Source organism: Strigops habroptila, chromosome 8, assembly GCF_004027225.2.
Source record: "Strigops habroptila isolate Jane chromosome 8, bStrHab1.2.pri, whole genome shotgun sequence".
Lineage (NCBI taxonomy): Eukaryota > Metazoa > Chordata > Aves > Psittaciformes > Psittacidae > Strigops > Strigops habroptila.
Window position 1 is genome coordinate 14707749 of NC_044284.2, and position 27704 is coordinate 14735452.

General features: G+C 38.5%; 1 protein-coding gene across 13 annotated transcripts in view; it reads right to left on the minus strand.

The window, feature by feature from the left end:
• Positions 1-27704, minus strand: part of PTPRC (protein tyrosine phosphatase receptor type C) — a 95703-nt gene that overhangs the window by 55898 nt on the left and 12101 nt on the right. For 5 of the 13 annotated variants that reach the window (XM_030493729.1, XM_030493730.1, XM_030493728.1 and 2 more), the window contains exons 1-6: positions 23703-27439; positions 22699-22788; positions 11509-17097; positions 10455-10480; positions 9750-9810; positions 5113-5230 (exon numbers count right to left, since the gene is read on the minus strand). In XM_030493729.1, coding sequence (XP_030349589.1) covers positions 5113-5179 — 67 coding nt within the window. In that variant the 5' untranslated portion in view covers positions 5180-5230; positions 9750-9810; positions 10455-10480; ... (1 more) ...; positions 22699-22788; positions 23703-27439. Of the gene's footprint in view, positions 1-5112; positions 5231-5315; positions 6091-9749; positions 9811-10454; positions 10481-11508; positions 17098-22698; positions 22789-23702; positions 27441-27704 lie in introns of those variants that run through there. The other 8 variants (XM_030493735.1, XM_030493733.1, XM_030493724.1 and 5 more) reach the window with 7 other exon arrangements.

Sequence of the window (27704 nt, forward strand, 5' to 3'; positions counted from 1 at the left end):
GCGGTACCCACCCCCAGGGCTGACAGCACCAAAGGAACAGCCACCCAAAAGAAGGGGAATGGCAGTGGCAAGACTCAGGACAAGTCTGTGCTACAAAACACAGGGTAATGCAGAAACACCCAGGCTAACTCTGAACAAGGTAGTTATATAAGTATGCAGAGAAGTCAAGCCATGACAGCAGAGAGTTCATTATGGGTTCATTTGCTCTTCCTTCCTGGTGGGCCAGATGTATGCTTAGGAATATTAACTCTTAAAACTCGATCAGGAATGAAAACAGAGGACAGAACATTTTCATGGCCTACTTTTCACCTCTCCTTGCTCGCAGCATGGTACAGTATATACCCCAATGCCGCTGCACGGCAAAAGAAAACAGGATAATTTTCATGTGCTATACACAATACATTCACAATTTCAGTCTGGAGGCTGCCTACTTGTTTAATGCATATACATGCTCCCAGGGAGGCAGGCAGTTCTGCAGATAGGTCACAGCAGTCAGAAAAAGAGAGCTCGATTCCTGATACCGGGAACTTTTGAAGTCACTTCATCCCCCATTTCTTCTGCCTTATCTCATTATATATGTAATGTTTCTAACCCACTCACTGTTGATTTGTTCTTCAGTACCTAAATATATAAATGTAAGTTCATCAAATTAAAACTGAAACTAAAGGAAGTGGTTCCAACATACCATGCCACTGAAAGCTGGACTTTCTTTAGAACTTCTCTCTGGATGGCAGTTTTGCAGCTTTAGGTCTATACTGGTAAAACATTCTCAGTATGTCAATATACTGATGTGAGTGAATACAGAATGACCAGCAAATATCTTTTCCGTACTATGTAAGAGAGACTCATTAGACCAGAACCAAAATCTCTTGCCCTATCTGCAGTTATAACCAACATACCACATCACCAATCCAGCTACCTGCTTGTTATGTCTGTGCAGGTCTAGGTGAACAGGTAAAGATTACATGCTTGGTTCAAATCATTAGCTAATTCTAGTCCAGAAACCATGTAGCTATGCTAGTGTGCTGCTGTTTTCTGATTAACATGTGTCCTGCTGATGGCTTAAGTATAACACCATAACGAAACTCAATGGCTTCCACCTTAGAAGTGGCTTGCATCTGGCCAGCCCAGGAAATGAACAGGACTGCCTGCACCTCTGTGCATACACAAACTCTTTCAGTTGATTTTGAATAAAGTATTGGAACTGTGCAAGATGTGAAAAGCAGGCAATTTGTTTCAAATTATTATAAGAAGCCCCTGAGTGCAGGACTCCAAGGTATGTATTTCAGAAAGCCTCAAGTGCACTAAAAAAAAACCAAAATAAAAAGAATATGAGACATTCCTAAATAGAACCTGCAGTGTGGCATCCACAAGAAGAAAACAGAGGCAGTGCTCTGAAGCCTTCACTTCACTTTCTTCTACCTTAATACCTATCCTCCTGCCAGAGCAATTCCCCTTACCACTTATCCTACACGTAAAGTAAGACAATATTACTAAGTTCTCGTAGTTAAAAACTAGGTCTGACAGGCACTTTCCAAAGGGATAGATCAATCTGTGAAAAACCTTTTCACAGAAAGTCAAATGCATAGGATGAGCTATAGTGACACTGATGTCTGTGCAAATAAAAATAACACTTCTAGGTGGAAACTTCCACAGCTGTTTGGCATAGAGGTTGCGTGGCCCCTGATTTCATGTGTGAGCTGGTTTTGGCTGGGACAGCATTAATTTTCTTCATAGTAGCTGGTATGGGGCTAAGTTTTGGATTCCACTGAAAATAGTGTTGATAATACAGAGTCATGCTCAGCATGTAAAGCTGGGGGAAGAAGGGGAGGGTGCATTCAGAGTTATGGCATTTTCTCTTCCCAAGTAACCGTTACACCTGATGGAGCCCTGTTCTCCTGGAGACAGCTGAACACCTGCCTGCCAATGGGAAGTAGTGAATAAATGTCTTGTTTTGCTTGTGCTTCACTTACTAAACTGTCTTTACCTCAACCAATGAGTTTTCTCACTTTTCTGATTCTCTCCCCCATCCCACAGAGGAGGGAGGGAGTGAGTGGTTGCGTGGTCCTCAGTTGCCAGCTGGGGTTAAAACACGATAGTCCTTTTTGGTGCCCAACATGGGGCTCAAAGGGTTTGAGATAATAACAGATTTGATTGGAATGTGCTAGATCAAATTTATAGCTGTTACTGCTGTTTAGGTATTATTTGACAGGCTCCTGTGCTTGCCATGGAGCTTATTTGCCGCACACTGTCCCAGCCAAAACCAGCACAGTGCGCCTGCTGAAGCTTGGTACTTTTAAATTGGAAAATAAAAAAGTCACACCCAGAACTATCAAGCAATTATTTAGTTTCCTGAAATAAAGGAAGTGGCTCAGAGTGGGTGAAGGCTTTTGAAAGCCGTCAAATTGCTAATACTTTTGTGGAGAGTGGGGAAGGAAGAAGAATTAATGATCTAATGCAAAAAATAGTATTTGTCCTGCAAGCATTACTTTTTCTTTTTTCCTAAATAGAGGCAAGAAGGTTTTTATGAGTTCAGGTTTTGTTGGGAGTTTTTCTGGGGGATGGGCAGGGTGTTGGGTTGGTTTACTTTGTTGTTGGGTTGGGTTTTTTTTAATCGGGTTCTTTAAAGGTGGGTTTTTTTGTTTGGGTTGTTTTGGGTTTTGTTGGGGTTTTTTTATAAACAGGCATAGATGCATTGTATCAGATATGTCAGGATAAGTTTTTTGATTGGGAGGTCAGCTTAGATATTAGAAAGCATTACGGTATCAATCTTACACTAAAGATTTTAAGAAGCGTACATTTGACAACTGAAGATTTATTAAAGCTAGTTATTCCATGTATGTAGAGATGAAAGACTAAAAAACAGTACACAAAACACTGATGCATTTAATGGGATGTTTCAGCAGTGCAAATATTTACAAGGATAGACTGAACTCCAAATTTGGTGTTTACTGGTACCATATATTGGTACCTATAGGTACATCCACAAAAAATATTACTCATCTATTTCTTACCAGGATAACCAGCTGGATACATGCCTTTTACCTGGGGGATTTACAAAGTGAAGAGGCCTTTGTGCAGGCTCTAGATATTCCTAATTTTTCTGCTGTTGTTTGAATGTAGTTTGATGCTCTGAAAAGTGGTTTGCTGATTACGGGAAATCAGAGATATTTTATAGGATGTCTGTGCTTGTGGTAGACATCAGACAACCTTAAAATTTCTCCTGCTAGGTCTTCAAAATCACTAGGTACAATAGGCTGTTGGAGAACAATAATAATAGTAACAACTGAAGCCCCAAAGCTCATCCAACACTTACTAACAAGTGCCTGAAAATTGTTCTTGCCATAAAACCAAAGCCTACAGCACCTTTTCCAAATGCTGCTCCACAATTAACAAACCCCTCCCTAGAAGACCAGTCACCTGTAGCTCCGAGGCAGAGAAATCTACATAGCAAAGATGAAGTATAAAGGTTCTGGCACCCTGACAGGAGAACCAATTTCTGTGCAAAACTACACGGTGAAAACAAGGGTGTGAAATTGAGTACTTGATACTACAGCATGAGACTGTTGATTGCTGTAACTGTACTAGAGAGGAGTTAAAACATTATTTCTTTGAGGCTCTTCTGTTTAGTAAAAGCCTATAGAGAGGAACTGGCTCAAGCTAGACCACTGTGTATGGACAGAGAAAATAACTATTACTTGAAATAAAATACCACTACCCCTCTGTCTTCCGGCCCTCTCTGTTAGCTAACACATCAACTGACTGTGGAGGTGGCTGAGAGAGCAGACAGTAACCTGCCCTTTCTGGAGAAAAGGGAACAGTGGGAAGTCTCAGAAAGACTGATAAAATGGAAAGTAGGACAGCAGATTGAAAAAAAAAGAAAAATGGGGACAGGAAAAGCAAGAGATTTTGTTCTTTTTCCTCTACAGTACAGCATTCACTTGTTTTCTTATAATATCCAACAGCTACCAACCAGATTTATTCAGTGCTGCCTCTCTTCAGAGACTTTGAAGGATAAGAGAACTAATGCTCATGCTTCAAATGTTCTTCTCAGGTGGTTATCAACTAAAGGCAGAGAATTTTCTTGCTTACATCAGTATAAACCTGGAGTTACTATAGTGACATGATGATAGAAGCACTCATAAATTCAATTTATGTAAAAAAAGGTTTCAGCCCTGCATATAATTTGTTGCCATTTCAGAAATATATGTTTCAAGCCACTTTTTAGAGTGAATACTGCTTTAGAGAAAAGCTTTTGTGTCTGCCTCAACTATCCCAAATTACATTCACTAGCAAAACTGATGGAAGGTACATATGCATAGAATGCTGCATGTTCTTTTAAAGAAAAGATTTTCTTAAACATAGATCCATTTTTGTCTTTATATAAAGTGTTACCTCAAAATCTATTGCTTTTCTTGCTACTCACAGTATCTGTCACACCTAGCATGTTTTTCAAGATCAACCTTCTTGGGCTCTATCTTTCTCTCATAAAATTGAAAAAGCTAAGTGACAAATTCACTTGCAGTGGGGTAATTACGCAGACAATTAAAAACTTTGAAGGCTCTTTAAGAAGAGTTTTTTATAAAATAAATAAATTGTATTTTGAAAAATTAATAAAAAAATACTAACAGTAGAGATTAACCTACAATGTTTAGATTTTTTTACTAACCTCACTGCAGTAAAAATCAAAATTTGAGGAACTGTAAGCAGATTCTGAGATCAGGGAGTGGCTAAAATGGAAGGGAAGATTTTTCTTCTTAAAGGATTTAAACGTAGAAAACGAAGTACTGCACCGTGAGGTCAAACCAAACATAAAGACTGTATTGAACAGGTTCACATAAGTGATCTATATGTATTCTTTTTTGAATACAACTACAAATCTTTTTTCTTTCTAAGTGGTTCATATAACTCTCATGTATGACCATGCGGAAGACATTTTAGCCTTGTACATTATGCGTCAATCTTCTACGTTCTGACACCATTGCATACAATTGTATTCTAGTTTCTGAAAAAAAATGTTATTCCTCCACTTTGCAAAGCTTTCATTGTTTTACTTTCACAGAGGACATTCAGAGATCAAAAGAAGAGAAAGAAATATTAATTTCTACCTACCTTTGACAAAAGCATCCTGTCTCAGAAATGCAACACCAAAGGCTAACAGTTTAAGCCACAAAAACATGGTTATTTCTGGAAATCAGGCGTATCCTTATGAAACAGCATGTGTGTCTCTCTGGAAAGCAAAATAAGTGTTATCTGTCTGCAAAAGAATTTCTCTGCAAAACTTGAACCAAAAAGGAGAATAACTAGGCACCTACATTGCACTGCCTGCTTATCTGTGAAGGAGTTGCTTCCTCCGTTACCCCGAACTAACCACTTGCAAACTCACTATGCAGTTTAGTGATGTCAGAGACAATTACTTCTTCAAAAAAAAAAAATTCTTTTCGTTCCAGGAAGTCAAGAGGGTTTTTCTTAAGTTGCTGCAGTAATGCTCAGCTTCCTTAATTCAGACAAAATAGACTTTTTTTACCGCCATTTCTTTCTACTGAGGAGCTAAACAAGATTTTTTCAAAGAAAGAACCAGATTTAACAGTCATTCTTTTTCTTCATATTCACTTTTTTATTACATACGTTCACTGAGCACCTATGTTACGGATGCTAACTAACGTTCTATGTTATGGATGTTTCTTAGGATTTCTGTTGAGAGAAAGAGAAACCCAAACCACCAGTCAACAAAATCCTTATACTAGCAACAAGGCCTTCATAAAAAGATGCATCATGAAGTGAAGTGACTGCTGATTAAATGAAAACCCTTTGAACATGGGATATATTTCTGAATCTTTCTGCAAGGATGCAATCCTAGGTATGACAGTAATATACAACAAATGAATAGAGACAGTTTATTCCTGTTTTCCGTAATGTTCAGTTCCTAATTAGATAGCTCAGTGCAATTCTTTACCATGATAGTGCCAGAAGATTGTGGTCCCTTTTCTGGAGTTGATGCAAGGTACACCCAAGACATTTTCCCTCACTGCATGACCTGAGAAAACACTCAACAACTTGGTAACAAATGTCTGTTTTATAGTGGATTACAAATTGAATAAATGTTGGGACTGCCTTTCTTATTGGAGGCTTCAAAGGTTTTAAAAGAACAAGTGGAATCCTGCCACAAGACAAATAAAGAAGGGAAGAGAATATATTTGTGCTTATTTTTCATAAGTCTTTCCTAAGAGGAAGACTTCCTAAGCATCACACAGGAAAAAGTTGCACAAATTCACATAATAATTCACAGATGACATAAGAGAATCAATCTCCTCATGAGATTAAACCCAGCTTTCTACACATCCAACTTTCAGTCAAGCCTTACAACACAGGACAAAATCTTAGCTTACCTTTCTAAGCTGTATGTCGCTATACAAAATAGCTGCAATAATGATTATGTTGTAAATGTGTTCAGAACAAAACTGACATAGTGATATCACTCTGACACTCCAGAGACCCCAACTTTCATATCAAATAATTTCATCATCCTGGAGTTGTCACAAATTGAATTTGGACTATAGCCATACATTTTCTGCAGCACTGACATCTTAGTACCTCTTATCCTACACAAAACCAGGGTAACAGAAGGGCTGAAGTGTCCTATCTGATGAACAGAGTGCAACACTTATCCTGTAGAGAATTTCACATCAAGGCTCTCAAAAAGAACCAGGCTCCAACAAGAATCAGGCTCCATTTCTATCTGACCTTCTCCAGTCCTCAAAACTGCTGCAGACCTGGCCTAAGAAGAAGGAGGAAGTATGTATGTTACAAAAAGCAAACTTTCTCAAGATTTCTCCCCTCATAATGAGCCTTTGAAAGCAGGTAATTATCAACTACATACACAAAGCTGAAATTTACACAAAAGTTCAGATTTGAGTGAAAAACATAGAATCAAAGGGAATCCTTGGGAAGACGACTGCAGTTTATGTTTGGAAAAAGACTTTGGGTGTTCTAATAGCCTTAAAAACATTTAATTCTGGGTAAGCCACAAATAGGAAATAATATATGGGGTGTAAATACATTGGTGTAACCATAATCTACTAATTTATCAAAAGCTTCAGACTGAACCTCCACTTCTGGGGGAGTGGGAGGGAATTAATTTACTCTATTGCAGATTAAGCAATGGGCTTTTAAAATAAATCCTTTCTCAGGACACAGCCTTAATCTTTAACCAGCCAAATAATTATGTCAGTGCATAACTATAGTGGTATACTTCCCCTGTGCTGGAAAGAAGCAAAACCAAAACCATCAATTTGTACTTAACAGATGTTAAGGCTTTCTAAAATGACACTATAAAAATGTGTAGATGCTTAAATTGCCCAGCTCCTTGGAAGTCTCACTCTTTCATAAGTTATGAAAAGAGCTAAAATACCCCTAAACAAAGAAACAAAACAAAACAAACAAAAAAATTCAAGCCACCTGTAAGAAGCAAATCTTTTCTTGTCTGATTCACCTATTTTGCAATACAGTAATTTGTTAAATTACCATAAATGTCTCCATATTCTGTGCAGTTAAATATCAGCTCAAAGGGCAATTATATTACAACTGCAATAAAATTTTAAAATATGAAGTGCCAATAACAATCAGTTTCCCTCTCAATTTACATCTGAAGCCTTTGGAAGATATCACAAATATATGCCTCCTGCTTCATATCAAAACTTTGCAAATATTGGTATGAAGCAATTCACAAAATTTTACATTAAAATACATTGAAATCATAATCAGAAAATAGATTAATATTATACTAATTTAAAGTGGTTTAAGACATAAATGTCTGCTACATGACACTAATTATGCCATTTGAAAATACTTTTATGCTGAAGTTACTACATATTTGCAGATAAATTAACCACCCAGATCTAGTTTAAAACTTTAAAACAAAGAAAAAGGAAAGGCAAGCAACAAATGAAACAAACTCACAAGAAATAACAGAAACATAAAACAAGTTGCATTTCAGAACTAGCAATCTAGCTAATATTTTACATGGATATATGCAGGCTATAATCAGCTTCAACACCTAAAATACATCACAACTGGCTTTGATTGACAGTTGCCAAAAAAAGCTTGGCTTTACTGTGAGAGTGAAATTAAGCCACAAAGAAATATACTGTTAGAGTCTGTATATTCAGATGCTCTATCCTTGCAATAGATTTCTGAAACAGATGATATAAGCAGGGAGAAAAATCAAATTATTCTATGGAAAGATGCAATGAGAATTCTCACAGTTTTTTATTTGCATTGATTTACATGACACATATGTCCCACACGAGAATAATAATGGTTGAATAAGGAGATTATTACAAAGGTATCAGCAACCCTGATGCCAATTCTCCTTCTCTCCCACCTCTGTAGTCCTTGGCTAGGTCCAACAAATGCTCAGAGCATTTGATACAAGCCCTTGAACCAAGAGTGCCCCTCTGGCAAGGAAGTGTTTCCCTTCTAACCCCATATCCACTGTTCTCAGCAGGGCGACTCGAGTTGGATGAAAAGAGGAGTCTCAGCACAGATGAACTTTTCAGTGCCAGCCCTAAACTGTTTCCCTAAATGGGGGAAGGGAAAAGACAACTGTTCCTGCTCCCAGGGCTGAGTCTCAGCCCTAGGCCTAGTCAACTGTCCCCCTGTTTAAGCCAGGAGGGAAGTCTGGTTCTCTCACTGCTAATGAGACTGCACAATTGGAGCAAGGACTTGTGATCCCCAAAACACTATACATGCCCATCCTCCTGCACAATCTCTCATAACATCAGGCAAAAATGCTGTCGTTACTCAGTGACTGACCTTAGTGCAAAAGCTCTGCCCAAATCCCAAACAATCTTAGAGCTTGCTGAGAGAGACCAGGATCTCTGATAGCCTCCACAGTCACTACCACCTTCATTTCTACCAGGAGGTATGTCTGTAGCTTGGTTTTGTAAGTTGTGCTGCACAAAGACATCAGATTATAGAGTTCACTGGGCATGGCATGATCCTCAAGCACTACTACACAAAGCATGTCACATTTTTCCTTCTGAAGGCACTTAGCAGTGGTCCTGCTTGGCCAGGTCTTATGACACTATGTAGGCAAAAGCAGGGCAGAGGAAGAGAAAATTCAGCTGAACATGCTAGATTCTGTGGTTAAGATTTCCTTTTGCAGAGTATTTCACCAACTTTCAAACAAAACCAAATGGACAGCCTGGGCTGTACTTACTCTTGCAGGAGCTCACAGGGAATGAAATCACTTGTTAAGGCAATTGCATTCAAGTGGAAAACCTGCAAAAAGGGGCCACAGCCTTTTTAATACATCTAAGGAGAAGGATGAGCAACAGCTGGAGTGTAAAAAGGTGCCCACATAGGCCAGACAAACATAAGCACTTCCCCATAGCTACCTGCTCTACAATAGCTTTACTGAGAGGCAGTTCAGGGTGTGTGGCATCTTGCTTTTTTCAGTACAGACTCCTGTCTTCTTTCCTCCCTCTGAGCATCAATGACATCTGTGTCTGTCTAAGGTGAGGGGGAGGAAGGAGCACACATGACACCTCTGCCCCAGAACAACTCCATCATATGCCAATGAAGCTAAAAAAGTCCCCTACTGCTCTTTGGGGAGAAGACAAGGAGCTGGTTCCTATTTCAAAGAAGGGTAGAGAAAACTAGAGAACAGCCATAAAAACCACCACTATCTACTCTAGAGCCTGGGAGAGCATGGACTCTTCATGCTTATAAGCAACTTTGCGACTCACCTCTTGCACCCCAGAGTGTTCCCTCTCTCTGCCTGGAACCGCAGGGGTAAGAGGAAACAGACTGTAAAGATGAGGGAAAGGCAAGTGTAGCAGTAACCAGGGTATGACCAGCAGTTTCATACAGCCACAAGCCAAATAAATGTGTCCCAACTTGGATTGTTGCGAATTGCCCCCAAAAGATTTGGCCACCCTGTATCTGCCATCAGGTATCAAATAACAGCCATGCTTACCCTGCACACTAACATTTACTGGGCCTGTGCCACCCAAAACCTATCATTCCATTGTGTTCAATGCCACAGGAACTGTGACTGAAAGTTGTCAATTTCAAATGATTTCTACTATGAATATAGGCTTCATATACCCCTGTAAAATATTTATGCCCATTTAAACTCCGCGTTCATTTCCCCAAGAGTTTAGTCAAATAACAATAGGGCACTCATATTCCTCATCCAACACAACTTCCAAGTCCAGATTTTCGAAGTCAATATGGTGTCACTTTGGCATTCATCACAAAGAATTTTAACTGAATTACATTTGGGAGGTGGGCGGGTTGTTTGGCTGCTTTTGGTTGTTGTTGGTTTTGGGTTTTAATTCAGGCAATGGTGTTCTCCACCAGTACTTAAACTTGATGCTGTTTCGTGTTAACGTGTTTACAAAATGTTGTATAAATTATTTTTCTCAAGAAATGTATTCTTGAAAACCAACCTTTGCCCTCTTCTTGTCCAGAGGCCCTGAAAGAATAAAGTACAGAGCATGTAATTTAAAAAAAAAAATAATAATAATTTCTCTGCATACTCCATACATCACTTGGACTTAACGTTGTGCAGACTTTCTTTGGTTTGCATAGTTTTCCTTGCATGGAAGTCAGCTTTTATAGCTCAGCTCAGTTACACTGATATTCAGCATGGCTGCACATCAGAATTAAGCAGTTCCAAAGAATCTGAATGCACACACCTTAGAAAACCCTAATAGACACAGGATAAATTCATCCCAAGGGCAACTCTGTTTAAATCAAGGAAACTACCTCTGTAATGCATTTCATCCTGTAAAATTAATTTGACAGCCTTACTGTGAAAACATTATTCATGCTAGAGAATATATGTTATAATACTCTTTTGTTGTTGTTGTTGAATATTTGCTAAGAAATCTATTTTGCACATACTTTTTCTGGCTTGTTTGCAATCGCCAAGAACTATTTCTTGAAGAAAGAAAACATTTTTACTTAATATGTCATATTGCATCAAATTATTTTAAGGTCAAGAGTAAACAATACAGCTCTTTGTGCAGGCGTACTGCTATGCTGCTATCTACCCTCAGGCAATGATGATTTGACATCTTTGCTTCATAGGTTGCCTGCATGATCTATGCTGTACCTGCTCAGGACAGGGATCATATTTTGGTATCCTTGAGGCACTATCTGGCCCTAAATGAGCAATAAGTCTATGATAAGCTCTCAGAAGTGCCACACACTTCTTTCTTGCTTACACATAAAATCATTCCAGGATAACACTAGGCACAATTATTCTGAAATGGGTATTCTGGAATAGTTCTAACATGCTCCCTTATAATTTTCTGCCCTTAGATGGTGGCAGCACACCCAAAAGCACACAGTCAGATTTGTTCTGAACATCTTCTCTTCATGGTTTTGAACGCCAGATGCTGAGAACAGCTCAGGATTTAGCTTTGTATATGGCATTCAAAAAATTGCACAGTGAATGAGTTCATTTTACATTATGAAACATCAAATAAACATTCTTACCCATTGTGTCTCTTCTTTGATTCCTTCCATCATCCAGTTTAAAGGGGAAAATGAAAAGGAGAGAGAACATTTATTTGAATATTTGCTGCCCGTGGACCACTCCTTGTTGGACTCTCATTCAGAAGAGCCCTTCAACAATGGCATATTTTACCTTTTCTTAGTCTGATATTCCTTTTCTCCAGTTTCATTTCTCTAGTACTAACTTCTAGATTCTTATAGACACTAATATGACTTTGTCTCAGCAAATGAACAAATACAACTTTAAAAAGCAATGAGGTGAATGCCAGGCAGGAAGCTGTGCTCTGCGCAATCACACTGAAATAGGACTACCACCTCAACTGAAGGTACTAAACAAGCTCCCTCTGTGAGGGATCTGCCCTATTACCTTTACCAAGTCCACCCTGCCTTTAGCAAAACTGATTACTTGCTCACTGATTACTTTCTACTAGTGAAGCTGTGTCTGCTAGTTAATTTTCCCAAATTATAAGCAAAATCATACATGACTATATGACACTGCAGAAAATGCTGCCTTACCTACACCATACAGAAAGTCATGGTTGTGTCATATTTGCAGAAGGCCTGACAGAACTAGAGTCAAAGCAATAGTAACACCACCCAACACAAAAGAGCCCACACAGAGAAAGAAAATGACAATAGAAACAATCTTTCCCATAGTATTTCCATTTTGGTTACAAAATGGCACTCACATACTTCACTGCATTTCACAGGACATTCCCTTATCTCTTGGACGTTGTTTCCTGTGTGCTCTATAGCATACTTAAAGACATGCCTGTTCATTCCGAAGCTACTGCCTGAAATAACCAAACAGGTTGGGGATTTTTTTTTTCTATTTTTAATTTTGTTTTTTTTTAAAGCACAACTTTAGCTGAAGCAAACCAGGACCACTGTCAGGGTAGGCTTCTGAACATCTATTTTGGGCTATCTTTCCACAACATGATACTTCTGAGCTAACTGCTGGTTAGTCAGTGTCATAAAAAAGTAGACCAGCTTGCTTTCTGCAGGTTCTCTGTCCATTTTCAGGTTTTCCCCATCTTCTGTGACATTAACTTCTGTATTGTTTGCTTCTAACAGAGTGTTCTGCTTCCACCCGGACTGCTTCCCACCTAGGATGCCAAATTTGTTATCATACACAATTAGCTGTGGTCTGCAAGTCCTCCCAGTGTTTTGCTATCTGTCAGGTGACAGTGCTTATATCCAAGAGTACTTGTGTTCATTTTCCCAATAAGATACAGTATAACTTTATATCAAATACTTTCCTAACATCCAAACTATGATTATTTTGGGGATACAAATGCATTCCCATAGCTGATTGCAGTCATTATGGTATGGAAACACAAAAATGCCTTTGAGCAAGGTATTTACGAGCATAAACCCCAAATATTTACCTAGAAGGCTGATCTGCTTACAGTGATGCTGTCGGTCATCTTCTGATAGCACATCTCTTACCCTTCTCCAGGTTTTGACATGATTTTTCTCTCTGGGGCTGTCCGAATGGGTTAGATAGAAGTCTCCAACGCAAGCACATGGCAGGCATTACTTCTTCCTCAGTGGCTTGTCAAGAAACTACCACTATAAAGCTAAAAGAGTCCAGAAGATTTTTATAATCTCAGCTCATAATATCCATCTTTTAATTTGAAACAGTTAAGAAACCAGACTGATCCCATAGACTTACCTTGCACATCAGGGTCTATGTCACATCTCTCTCCCTCAGTTTCCCTGCCTATAAGCTCTTCAATTTATATGTTACACACACACACACTGTAAGCCATCTTAAAATGTTCATAATGCTGATACTCAGAAAAAGTCTGTTCAAAGATATACTGGCTGTCTTTGTTTATTCTCACACTATAAAAAACCAACAAAGTAATTAGAACAGGCAGTAAATTCAAAGCGTCTTTACAGAAAAAGAGTTATCAAACCTAGAAGGAAAGATTGAAAAACAGTTCACTATAAGCAGACACAACCTTTTCTGAAAAGTTTATGTATCACCGAAACAATTCCATAACATTGAAAATCCCAGGAAGCTACATCCTGGGACATACATTTTGAAATATATTCTTTAAAGTATTGTCCCAGAAACATGTTCTATGAAGTCTTGTGATAGTCCATGCACCTTGCTTATTTGCTCCATTAGTAGAAGTGATAAAAGAATCTGATTTTACCACCCATCTTCCCTGACTGACATAATATGAGCCAAAGTTAAAAGAAAATACTAATTTTCACAATACAGGTAAGAAATGGGGGATGAGGGGACAGCACAGAAGTAAAAAATATGTGAGATGCATTTCAGCAGCACAGAAAAAGGTTACTTGCTGCCTATTATATGTACTTCACGGACAAAATATTTTGAATTGATTAGTTGCCTGCAACAATAGTTACATTAAATACAAATTTACCAAACTATCAGCCTTCTCATTTTGTCTGCTACTTCCAAGCTGATTTTATTCTTTCTTTAATCACGAATGTTATTTGTCCTGGGGCACAGTAAGGAAACACTTACTGCAGATTAAAAACTACAATGGAAGAGAAAAACTGAAGACAATATTAGATTATTCAAGAAAAAATTAAGACAGTCAGGCTGGTCTTTTTAGATAAACATTAATTTGGCCTTTTCCAAACTCTTACAGTATTCAGCTTGGGTAGACAGGTGTCTGGTCTGAATGTGAAATGCAGAAGGTAAATCTGAGCAAAATTAAGCTCAATTAAGCAAGCATTTCAATTTCATTTAAAGGATTAAAATTAGTATTATATAAAGTCATTTATGCAATTTCAAATGCTTCTCTATCACCTCTTATTAATGGGCATAATTAAAGTCAGCAAACAGAGGTGCAGAAACATTAGAAATATATGCTTTTAAAGTAACAGCCAGGTAAACAGTATGCTCTTGTATGAGACAAACTGTGGCAAAGCGCCAAGTAAATACTTGAGTGATTTAAAGACAGGTAAAAGAAAAGACAGCACAGGGAAATTAAACACTCCGAAATAAAAAGATTTGTTTCATTATTTTTGCTTTATAGCTTATTTCTATTTCACTGTAGGATATTTTGTAATAAACACTTAAAGACATTTAGCACAAATTGGCTATTTTAACTGTGTTAGAAAAGCTCAAGAAACATATTCCTGGGACCTTACAAACACATACAATTAATTTACTGCATGCAATACAATGGAGTAGCCAAAAAACAGCCAGAAGAGGATGGTGGAAGAGTAGGAGGGAAAGCTTGCAATCTATCACACTGAAACAGTTCATATTCCCAAAACACCTAGAATTCTCAGAGTATGTAACAACTGAATCACAACAGGGTTAAAACAGTATCAAATTCCTCTAGTTCAAGAAAAAAAATCCTTTCACGCATCTCAAAGAAACATCACAATGTCACAATAGCTAATGTTATAAGTGCTCACATGTACACTGCCAAAAATCTAATCTCTGTCAAAGGGTAAAAAGGCCTAGTATTGCTATTATTTCTTCAGTTTGCTCTAAAAAGTGGTAAAAGGTTAGCAACCTAAATTTTGGCACAGCAAGAATAGGTCATTTTTTCTAATATCGAACTCAGGCTGATGTACTGAGGTAATGTGATGTGCTCTCCCCCTCCCAAGATCAGCACACAGTATTTGCACATCTTTTTTCTGCTTTATAACAAGTGTTATTTCCTAGAGTCAGTAAGTTAGGAAATATCACAGAAGACGAAACTCCATGCAACAATTATTTAGCAAGAGGGTTTGTGTGTCATCTACTCATAAGACGATGCACTTTAGAGTTTATGAAATTCCAGGTTTAAATATAGAGGCATTATTTAAAAATGGTTTTTATTCAAAACCAAACAAACAACAGACTTGTTAGCTAAACATTACAGTTCCTAGAGCAAAGTCAGTCTATCAAGCCTGTAAACTGGTAAACAAAAATTCAGGTTTGTCCTTCAGACAAAAGTGTACTGACAGAGATATCAACCTCATTTCAGTTTGAGATCCCAGCTTTATTTTCAGTTTGCTGATGTTCAGTAAATTGGCCCACACTGATCAATGGAAACACATTCTAGAGGAGTGAAGTTTCTGGAAGATTTTATCCCCTCCTCCAGAACCCTGTCATTTTAGATGGAAGAGACCAACCACTATGAAAAAATACAGATTCACAGAGAAGTTTTGCTAAGAAAAGCAATTAACCTGTCAATTTTCCTTTTCTTTTTCTACTGTAAACAGGAACAAAATTTAAAGACACATGATTATCGTGTTCAAAATAAGACCAGGCTGACCTCCACTGTCTCTGACCCAGAAAATTCTTTGTGCTACTCCTCGCCTTGAAACCTTCCTTTCTTCAGGTTTCCCCACACCTGCCTGAAAAAATACCTTCCAATGTCTAAACTTGCCCACTACTGTTCACAGATAGCTCGCCTTCTTAAGTCATCAATATTTAAGGTTAGACTTACACTTCTTGGAAATAATCTTTTGCATACTATTACAATATTCAGACAGTGAGAGTGCCAAATACCAGTCCTGAGGAAACCAAGCTCCAATCAAACCTTTGACTGAGGCGCTTCGGGAGAGGCAGGAAGTTCAGTCTTTATTCCCTTTTGTTTGCATGAGGAACACAAGCAGGGTGAGAAAAGAGAAGTTCCAAAATGAGGTGGGAAGAGCGTTTCTCTGCTGTTTCCACAGTTGCCTCTGCTCTGCTCCAAGGGGTAACAGGAAGTAGAAAAAGTGGTTTTGAGAAAGTCTGACATATGTCCCAGCTCAGTGTTGGAAAGTTGAGAAGCTGAAAATGTACATATTCTTTGCACAACCATCTAACCATGTGAACTCTCTGAAGATAGTGCATCTTTACCTATTTATCTACTTTAAAGAGTTTTATTCTTTCATTAACATTCAACCTAATTAAGAAAAAAAAAAATAGTTTGCTTTGCATGATCTACAATAGTTAGATTGTGTAAAACCAGTCTTATAAATTATATACACCAATCTTCAAAACCTCTTAAAATTGTTTATTGATCAAGTAAAAGCTCAAATGGAAAAACATAAACCAATTGTCCTGTCAAATTGATTATCTATTTTAAATGCAAGGAAATATCCACTTAAAATATGGCTGGTATTACTTTTTATGCTGCATTAATTGATTCTTTACGTATTGGCAGCAAGTTTTGTTTAGCTGCAACATTAGATACATTTAATGCCTTTACTGTCAATTACGCCATGAACGATCAGCAGCAGCGTTTTCAAGATTGCCAGATTAGGACTATTAGGCCCCCAAAAGCTGTAACTGAAGTTGGTATATCTGAAAAACAGCAAAAACTCCTGACTGCTGCTTACTGATTTTGCCTCAGCTTGGCCTGCAAAGTGATGCTGCTCTCAGCTTTCCAAGCCAGTTTCACTTTCTGGTTCCTGTATGATAATTACCAGGGCCCAGCAAGGGGGCTGAGCTGCAAAATTCAGAACTGGAGCCTGAATATAACCTTCTTTTCTGGCTAAGTGAAATCCAAGATACATCGGTGAAGCAACGCTTTCACTCATGTTGTCTCTGGTAGATGTCTTTGAAGATGGACTTTCTGGAGATCTTTCTGCATTTTGATGTCCCTGAAATTAAGAAATATTCTGAGAGCTGAAAACAGTGGTGTTAATATCCAAACCCACACTCTCCAACCTCAGTTTAACATATTGACACCTTTTATGTCAGTGCATGCCTTGTTACCTTTGGATTGTTTGGATGTAAACGCTGGTCCTTTGGGGACAATCTAATTAATATCTCTGATTTCATTGTGTACCTCAGAGGCACCAAGCTCCTTGTCACCAGTCTGGCTTTGTATTTGAAGTGCCACAGGAGCCAGCACTTTCTTACTCAAAGTAGAAAAGTACAGTGACAGATAAATTCTACGGAAATTCTCATCTAAACACTACTTTAAAGATTCAGTAAAACATTTTCAGCCAATTGTGCCAGGTCCTTCCAAAATTGATAAGCTGGTTTCTTAGCTCTTGTCATGATACATTGGATGATGTGAAGTTTGCACTGAACTAAAGCATACATGACACTGACTCCCAGGTCCTGCAGGACCAATGAACCCTGCTCCGGGGCAGTGGAGGGGTTACCAGAAGTGTCCAGAAATTTGAAGTTCTGTCCAGTCCAAGTGCTGAGAGCACATCTCTCGCTATGCCTAGGCCCCAGCTGCTTTTTCAGCTTGTTGATGGCTTCCAGTTGACAAGATAAGACTTGAACATGGTGTACAGAACAAAATAGTCCATTAGATAGCCCTCCCTAAGACCACTTTTTAGCAGTGCAGTTGATGGGATGCATGTTATGTCTCAGCGTGTTTTGGCTTGCAGTTTAACCACACATTTCAATCTACCTATTGTATACACAGTTGCTAGTATCTCATCCTTCCCTTACCAGCTAATCAGGAGTGAGGTTGGGTTTGCTATGTTTAGAAAGCCATAGTTGTTTATGGCCATTTCTGCAGCATTTTTTGGAATAATTTGAACATTTTCATCTTTGGAAGACATACTGCATTACTAGCGCAGAGATCTATGTTGTCCTTCGCTTAAGCTGGGGGCAAGCACTGACAGCGCCTTTCTTTTTTCACCGGATGTCACCTAACCATACTACTGTTCAGGGAAATGCATGCTTTGATTAATCCAGCTCGATGCAGCACAGGTCTTCTGGAAAAGCAATGCAAATGTGTGTGGGAAGGAAGTGGGAGGAAGAGAGCAGAGGAGAAAAGTAGATCATGAAGCAAGAATTGGTGATGACTCAGAGCACTGCAGATGAAAGCAGGATGCTGGTAATAATCTCAGCAGAGAAAGCATGAATGCTGGTACAATGTGCTTCACTATATCCAACTCCATTTACACTTGTGCTCTACACTTGCCTCTATAGGCGTTTAGGAAATCACAAGGAGTGTTTCAAAGGGGCAATGATACACAGGATCCTATGTATATAGGAACATGTACGTGAGTATGCACACGTGAATTTTCAAAATAGTTATCAGTTTTAGACGGAAGGAGTATCAGGCTAAGAGGATATTTTACATGTTCTGCATTTGTGTAACATGGAATATGCTTTGGGTTCCATGTTACATAAAAAACCTTTGATCATATACTACTTTTAAGCAACTCATACTGCCCAGCTTAGCAAGGTTAATGTTCACATTTGCTGCTAAAATTAATGTTGATAGCATTTAAAGGGCCACTTCTTGGAAGCTTTAAGCTCTAATAACCAGAGAAAATTCATATCTAGCAAGAGACCTGGTAACTCAGATTTATAGCTTGACCTTGAATTATGGGAAAATATTTTATAACATTCCAGATTTATGATTCTCTTTCCTAGAGACCCTGACTGTAAAAATGTGGCTGGACTTCAAGAAGCTAGTTCACTTCTGGTTTTCTTAACAACAAGATGGTGTCCTTGAACTGTAGGAATCTTGCAACAATTCAACATAAACCAGAGAAGCTTTCAAGTAATCTATGTGCTCCCTTAATTGTCTTATAGCTAAAGGCTTTAAATCTAAGATGTGGTATGTACTTCCTTAAGTCCACAAGTGTGGAGAAACTGAGTAAAAAGCCTAGCTTTTATTAAAACGCTTTCTTGAGATTGTATTTTTAATCCATATCCAATCTTTAAAAGTAGATTTTCTCTTTCCAGATTTGTAGCCTACAAAACCTTTGCACTATAGCATATCAGAATTTTCAAAATTATATCAAACAAAATAGCCGTACTTAGCTACAGAAAGAAATTCAGATGTAACTGCTTCAGAACCTTATGGCCTCACTCCTGCATAATGTGTAAAACAGACCGTTTGTCCTCTGATCAATAAAATCTGCTAGACTAGAACTTCACTATAGAAAACTGAAATACGACTGTTATTCACTTGACAGCTTAAACTGATAATGACAGATATGCTTACAATGAATTATTTTCTCTATTTAGGAGTCAAGACAAAAACCTACCTATATGTTATTGCATTGTTTTCTGTTACAGAGTTTTGCACCTCTCATTTATCTTACGTATAAAAGTATAGGGAATTGGAGCACATGATGAAGCAGAAAAGAAAAAAAAGCTAAAAGGAGATGTTATTGCTGTCTTCAACTACCTGGTGGGTGGTTATAGAGAAGATGGTGTCAAATGCTTCTCAGAGGTGCAAAATGAAAGGATGAGGAACAACAGGCACCAATCACACTGAGCAAAAATATGACTTTACATTAAGAGCCAAAATTTCACAAGCTCAGTCATCCAATAGAATGAGCTGCCCAAAGCAGCTGTGGAGCATCCATCCTCAGAGTCAAACTTGATGAGAAAGGGCTGTGAGCAACGGTGGAATAAGCCCTGCTCTAATCAAGGGATAGAGGGCAGATGTCCTGAGAGTTTTGCTAGCCTAGGTTATTTTGTAACACCATTGCATAAATAGGAACCAGAAGAGTTTCACCAAGTGCTTGGGGAAGGTATGGAAAGTTGCTTTCTGAATCTGGGGATTTTTCTTTAGGACTGGGGTTTTTTTTGTTTTCAACAGCTTCAAAAATTGGAAGTTTATTTACAGTTACTTTCCCTTTTTTTAGTTTCCAGAAGTAATTATAAAAACCTCAGATTTTGTTTTATTTTTTTCTTCAAAAGGTTGCTAGAAATAGATTTCAAATTATCAGAGGTTCCCTTTCTTATTTAGGGCCACTGAGTGACCACAAGGAACATGTATTGAGGCATTAAATGTATTTGTTTGAAATACCTGATATTGAAATTCCAACAGTTCTTCAAGCTGAATTCCTAACAAGAAGGATTTGTGACAGGGAGTCTAGAAGATTTACTTTCAAGAAAAAAAATGTGTATTTAAGAGACCCACGAACCTTCAAAAGAACACCTTCAAAAGGCCCCACCTCACAGCTATAAGAGATTTTCAGAAGCTAACGTATTTACAGAAAGTGGAAAGACTTGCAACCCATACAGAGCAATTACTGGAAACGATGTAGTATTGAACAGAACGGTCCTGATTTTCCCTGTTTTTTTTCAAAGAAATCCATTATTTCTTTCATCTACTAAAACTGTAAGCCAAATCCTCTAGTCCTTACTACAAAAAAGTCATTTTACAGACCTCCTGCTGGTCTTCTGTACGAAGAAAATGAATACTCCAATGAGGTGAAGGGCAGAAAGAAAAGGAGCTTGAAAATACAGTCCATATGGATAGAAAAACTGCGTTTAAAATGCACCTAATAAACAGTAGAGATCTATTAGCATGTATTTGAGCTGCTTTTGCTGACACTTATGTAACTATCTGTACATGTCTATACAGACACATATACGCACATGCATACACACACATTCATTCCACAAGTAGCTATCAGATTAAAAGGCCTATCTCTTGTTATTTTTACTCAGAACCCATTGAAACCTACATACTCTTTGGTATCACTGAGATAATGCTCTATAATCTCTTATTGCGGCATGTTTCAAATCAACTTTGTGAACATAGTAAAACTGTATTACAGGAAGAGAAGGGCAGGAAAGGTAAAAGATACAAATAAGCAGTATCATTGCATTTATTTTTAGTTTTTCTTTTAAAAAACCTCCCCCCCCCCCCCCCCCCCCTTCTGGTTTGTGCATAAATACTTCTGCCTTCTGCCTCCCAACTTTATGTTTTCTCCTGATCTCTGGAATTAGCTCCAAGATGCTTCAGGGAGAGAGGGGGACACTTTAAAATTATTTTTGCAGCACAGAGTAGGACTGATAGAGCTTTTCATCAACATGTGTGTGCACATGCACACATGAGCACATGTACACACCAACCACCATACTTTCACTGAGGATTCTGTGTCATGGTTTAAGCCCAGACAACAACTCAGTACTTTGCAGCAGCTCATTCACTCCCCTCCACTCCCTCTCACAGTGGGCTGGGGAGGAGAATTGAAAAGAAAAGGTGAAACCAGTGGGTTGAGATAAGAACCGAATGAATTACACCAGCTGAATGCTTCATGCTGTTTAAAATTGTGTTGTGTATATGAAGAGCAAAAATATAATAATCCATTTTTCTATACATCATGCCTGGCATTCAAATGCTATGGAAAAAAAAAAAAAAGAAAATCAAAGTTTTGTAGTTGCAAATATCTACATAGCTGACTAAAAAGATTACAGACATAAGTATCTCCTAATTATTCTCTGCATAATTAACAAGTTAGCTCTGAAATACTAGGACTCTGAAGTGACATTACTTCTTGTGGACACTTGGATGGTGATTCTGAGCATGGTTATGAATCAATAACAATTCACCTTTCTTTTAATATCTAGAGTTTACAGATTCACATAAAGAGCTATAATGGAAAGCAATTGGCAGAATTTTGCATGAAGTTCATTTGGGGCACATTAAATGTATTTATTTTTTCTGAAAAGGCAGACCTCCATAATTAATGCAACGCTTTTTTTTTTTGGGGGGGGGGGGGAGGGGGTTTGGACTTAAATTTCACTTTGTTTTTTTTATTTTTTGATAGATAAATATAGATATTTCCTGCCTGTTTAAAATGGGGTTTTGGAGATAAAAATATTTCCAGTATTTTTTTGTTTCCAAAAATATAAGTATCCACTGCTGCCTACAGCTGTTAGACAACTTGAAAGACATCATGCAGTACAGGAAAAGACCAGGTCACACCTGCATCTCAAGGCCAGGACACAGACAGGCTGCTGTCCATGGACTGTGTGGCAGATGTTCTGCCATGCCATATCACCCATAGTTTTGCCCCTGAGGACTCTTTGCCACACTACTAATCTGCTCCTTCAGACCTCAAGCAAATTGCTGATATACAAGGAACTAAAACATCTTCATTCCCAAATGCTGCTAGGATTCAGTATGCTCATATCATGTTCTACTTGCAAAATTATGTTTCAGGTCAGTTTTCCAAAATAAACACAGATTCTTTGACAAGGGAATGTGTTAAGATGTGATTAAGACTAGTGAGCCCAATAACAGCACAACATACATCTAGCCACAAGCATAAGTATAATTTCACACAAACCTTTGGCTTTTTGGTAACAAGCCTAGCAGATACTGCCATGGGAGGGGGAAGGTTCCCATAAGCAAGACATCCCTTTGTATTTTTAATCTTCAAACTTCAAAACAGCAAAAATTTGTATAGAGGAAGTCAATGTTACTGTAAAGTGCCAGTTCTCTTACCGCCAGCTCCCCTCCCACCCTTTAATTCACATACCTATTGACACAACTATCTATGCTGTAGAGTCTTGTTATTTCTTCAGTATCATCACTGCTTGTAATAACAAGTCTTTCACATACTGCAGCACTGCAAAAACAGAAATGTGAGAGGGTCAGAAGAAAACACTGATATCAAAGATATTACAATGAGAGGAGGTGATTTATACTAGGAAATTACAGGGAAATGATAGTGCTATAACTGCAATGCTTCAAAATAGTCCCCAGCATAATATATTCCTGTTTTTTCCTAGAATAAACAGGACATAGTATGCATATTATGAAAAATATAACAACCTGTTGCAATTAGAGTCAGTTTGCACATGCAAAAAGCTTGATGCTGTAGCACAACACAGTTATTTGATGCAGACAGGTGATGCTTCCCATCACACCTCGCTTAAGTTCACAAAGAGAAAGCCTTGTCTTTTCCTCACCATTTCTATCCCTCTCCTTCTCAGGTGGGATTGATAAAGACACATGTGTAGGAGTGAGTGAAAGGGCTGGCAGTGGTACGCATGCAGAAGCCTGTCTGAAGGTCATACTGAACACGAGGCTCTGGACAGCCAGCACTGAGGGAGCTGCTAGCACCTACAAAACACAGGCACTGCTCTCCATACTATCACAGGTTATTTCATAAAGCAAGTGTCATTTTTGTTCTGAAGGCAAGGAGGAGTCAAGTGGTCAGAAAGAGGAAGAAAAAGAACTTCTGAGATTCTCAGCACTTTGGCATAAGGAGTTCAACCCTACCTAGAAAAGGGCGAGAAGTGAAATGGACAGCTGAACTGCTGTAATTCTCTGAATTCTAGGACACATATCTACAATCACCTCTGCTATTAAGAGGAGGACCTCAGGTGGTTTGGAAGGAAAAGATTCAGTAGGGCACACTAACACCATAAAAGCTATTACTTGTTAGGCCTTTACTAAAGAATTTCAATGGATTTAATTTAATTTCAAGAGGGTTTTGAGAGCTAATATTGTGTAGCCTTTTATCAAGGGTTACCTTACCATAAGTATGAAGCTTCTTTTTTTAATGTATCTTCTGAGGTTTTTCAAAGAAATGGGTTTTTTCTTTTGAGAGGCTTCTATTATAGCCCGTGCCATGCTCTGCAAGAGAAGGTTTAATCCATGCTGCTTCTGCTGTTACTCATAGTGTCAAAAAAAAGAGCAATGCAAATATTCACAATATCCTCAGACAGAAATACAGGAACACTTTGATACTTTCATAGTAGTCTAATTCCACTTATTTCTCTAGGAAAAAAAAAAACTTTCCACATATTTATTTCAAAGACAAATTGGGCAGCTACTCAGAATAATCAGATTGATAATAATTTGTCTATATTGTCATTTCCAACAGTTCCTGTCTGACCATATGATTCCTAGAGAAAACTTTTCATATTAACATTAACTGCATGTTAATGAAGATCCATTTTATATTAAAAATAAAACTATTTAAAAAAAAGTCACTTGCCTTGCTCCCATGATGGCTTCAGAACAGCACAGATCCATAGTCAGAAATTCCTCTTTGAAATGCTGCATGAAACCAAAAATCCCATGGCTCTCCACAGGGCCAGAAAACAGTTCCTGTGTGTAGACAAGGAACTTCCAAAATGTTCCTACTGTACAATACTTAGTTCCTCTTTGTTCTTTGCATCTCCCAGGCAAAGTCTGACCCCCTAAAACTTATGTGCAATAATCACAGAAATACAGGACCAACATCTCCACACAGGAGCTGTGAGGGAGACATCGAGGAGCTCTTCCATGGTGGCCCCTGCTCCAAGATCCACCATTAAAAGCACAGTTCCTGTCAGAAATGCACTTTTCAGTCTTCTACACTTCCACAACAATGACACACATCATCTTTGATCTGTATCTGGATCACCACTCCTGTTATTTTCCATCCCACACTAAGGACAATCTCAAACAACACTGAGCCAAAAGCAAGGTTTAGAGTCGAATCTCACCCTTCCTCTGGGAAGGTGTTATGAAGGCCCCCACTTCTCTGCACCCGGCTCCCATCGGCTTTGTCTTCCTATCCCAATCCCGCTACCTCAGACCAGGCCCATAACCTCACATCTCACTCCCTCACCTCACATGTTCCTCTCCATGGATCGGTTTAGCCCGACAGCTCGGTGCCTGACGGGCAGGCAGCCAAGCAACAGGCACAAGTAGCACAAGCAGAAGAGGGGTCTCTACTGCACCCCAAGCTTTACATGCCTTTACTGGTGATGGCTTCCTTCCATGTACAAGGCCACCCGCGCAGTGCTGCTTTTCTATATGCATTGGCTAGCTCTAACTCTCTGATTGTGGTTCCCATGTTTTCTTTCAAAGTTCTGGCATAATCCTTAAATCTTGAAGACTACTGAATGCATAAAGAAATGCTTTAAAAATTGTAGTACTGGGTTAAAAACACTGGTTGATGACGCATCATGCCATTGCCCAAAATATTCACCTGCGCTGGCTTACAGAAGCTAATCTGAGGTAATTTTTGCAGTGGCAGCCCTCAATATATAAGAAAAACCTATCAGGAAGGCCTTAGACACATCTCCTTGCTGGATAAAAGAGCAATATTCCTCATGGTAGAACATGAAGCATGCTGCATGCAGACGTGCTAGCATGTTTTTTTCACGCTCTGCACGCAGCGACATGAAGCAACCAGCTTTTAAAGAAGTCTGACACTAGAAGTCAGGACGCATTTAATGTGTGATAATTGTGCTTAGTTTAGCCAAGATCTGAAATTACTTGCAAGTCATTGACAGAAAAGCAAAACTAATAGTGAATTTCAACCCTTTTTCCAAGCCCATAAGAGGGACAAATGTTTTCCATAAAACATAGAGATCCTCACCAGCAGAATTACTTTTTGCAAAGCAAAACTCAAACCCCTCTGAGTTACTGACAGGCTTGCTTAAAAAAAAGTGTGTTTACTGCATGACGGCTTGAGAAGTCTTTTCCCCTTGAAGATGAGGAACTGCCTGACATGCAAGACTTGCTTCTCACAGCCACATGAGGAGCGAGAGAAACAGAAATACTGGAGACATGATGTAAGATGGTGAATAGGCTAAAATTAGCTAATGTTCTGATTTTTTTTTTTTTTTATGAAGGGAGGTTAAGTTCGGGGTTTTTTGGGTGGGGTTTTTTTTTTTTTTTTTAATTATTAAACAAAAATCCTAGAAGGCATTGGAAAGTGATTTTAAATATCAATGCACAAACACACGCTTGCTTACATACACGTGCAATAGCACAAGTATGTATACACATCTCTTGTTTTAGGAACACTAATTCAAAAGCAGGCCTTATAAAATAAAGAGAAAAACACCCCCTTCACCTTCATAATTGTATCAGGAAATCTTCAAGGGACAAGCTTAGCTAAGGCAATGTCTACTCTGGTCTTCAAGACAATCAGTATTGTATTTTTTCCACCCTAGGTGGAAAAAAATCTGTGTCTTACCTTTCTAAATACTCACTTGCTCTATGAAAACTAAAAGAAAAAAAAGAACAATTAGGAAAAAAAAAAACTTTCTTCCTATTTTAGTACTAATATTTTCACTAAACAAAAGGAAATTCATATTCCTTTTACTCTTTTCCAGTTGCTCAGAGCTGGAATGAAATACAATGAAATGACTGAGTAGAAAATTAAGATATTATCAAAGGTCAGAATATTGTTTAAATGACCTTGAGCTATATACAAAGCAGCAGCATGTAATTACAGTACAGGTTCAGCTCCTCTAGGCTGCAAAGTTGAACTGTTCTTTGTTCACCTCTGTAAATCTAATTTGAGACAGCACAGCACTGAAGTTTTCTGATATACTACACTTGGTTTCCTTCAAGCAAATGTTGAGCTGCAACATGGATGCAAGTTGTTGGTTAGCCTACATGGTTCCAAATACACTTACATGACTCCCCACTTCCCCTCCCCGCCTGCACAAATACGCTCGTGAGGCTGCAGAAGTCTTTTGCAGAAGGCAGCAATATTAGAAAATCTTCAAGAGGATGTAATACGGGAAGAGGCACGCTCTTTGCACAGAACAGTGACAAAGAAGACAGCAAATAGCTGCACTAGAAAAAAGAGAAAAAAAGTACAGAAAAAGAGGAAATGTTATTTTAAATTAAATAATATTGCATGCTGGGTCTGGCTGGGATGGAGTTCGTTGCTTCATCACAGCCTGTACGTTGTGGGCTTGTCACTATAACTGCGTTGCTAACACACCAATGTTTTAGGTGTTGCTGAACAGTGCTTGCAGGGTATGAAGGCCTTCTCTGTTCCTCACTCTGCCTCCTCAGGGAGCAGGCTGGGGTGGGCAAGGGGCCGGAAGAGGAGACAGCCAGGACAGCAACCTAGGCTGACCAAAGGGATACTGAATGCCACGTAATGCCAGGCTCAGCATTAAAACTGGGGATTTGATCTTTCCACAGTAGCCACTATTTGGAGGCTGACTGGGCATTGCTCTGCTTGTGTGAAGTGATGTGTGATTTTGCATCACTACACACACCCCCTCACCTCTTCCCCTCATTTTTTAAACTGGTTTTATCTTGCCCCACAAGTTTTCTCACTTTTGCTGTTTTGATTCTCTACCCCATGCCACTGGGGTAGGGAGTGAGCAATATGCTAGGTGGGATGAACACACCAAACACTGAGCACAGGAAATAATCTCAACTATAGTGCTGGTCAAGTTATAAATTAATGTGAAAGTTTTAAAGACTAAAGCTTTTCCCACACACACTTTTTTTCTTATTATTAACATTACCTGAACTATCACATAGGTAGTGAGGAAAAAAAAAAAAAGTATACATGGATACATATTTCTGCCTTAATTTTCCTCTTGGGAGTTGAAGAGATTTTTAGAAAAAAAATAATTAAACACACAGCTTGTACTGGCTTTCTCCGAATGCTAAACCAAATATAGTTGAAAACATAATTAGTCATATCTAGACACAGGCCCAATTTAGGGGAAAATATGCGTTGTTTTATAGGTAAGTGTTCAATAAAGGGTAGACAGACTGCTATGCCAG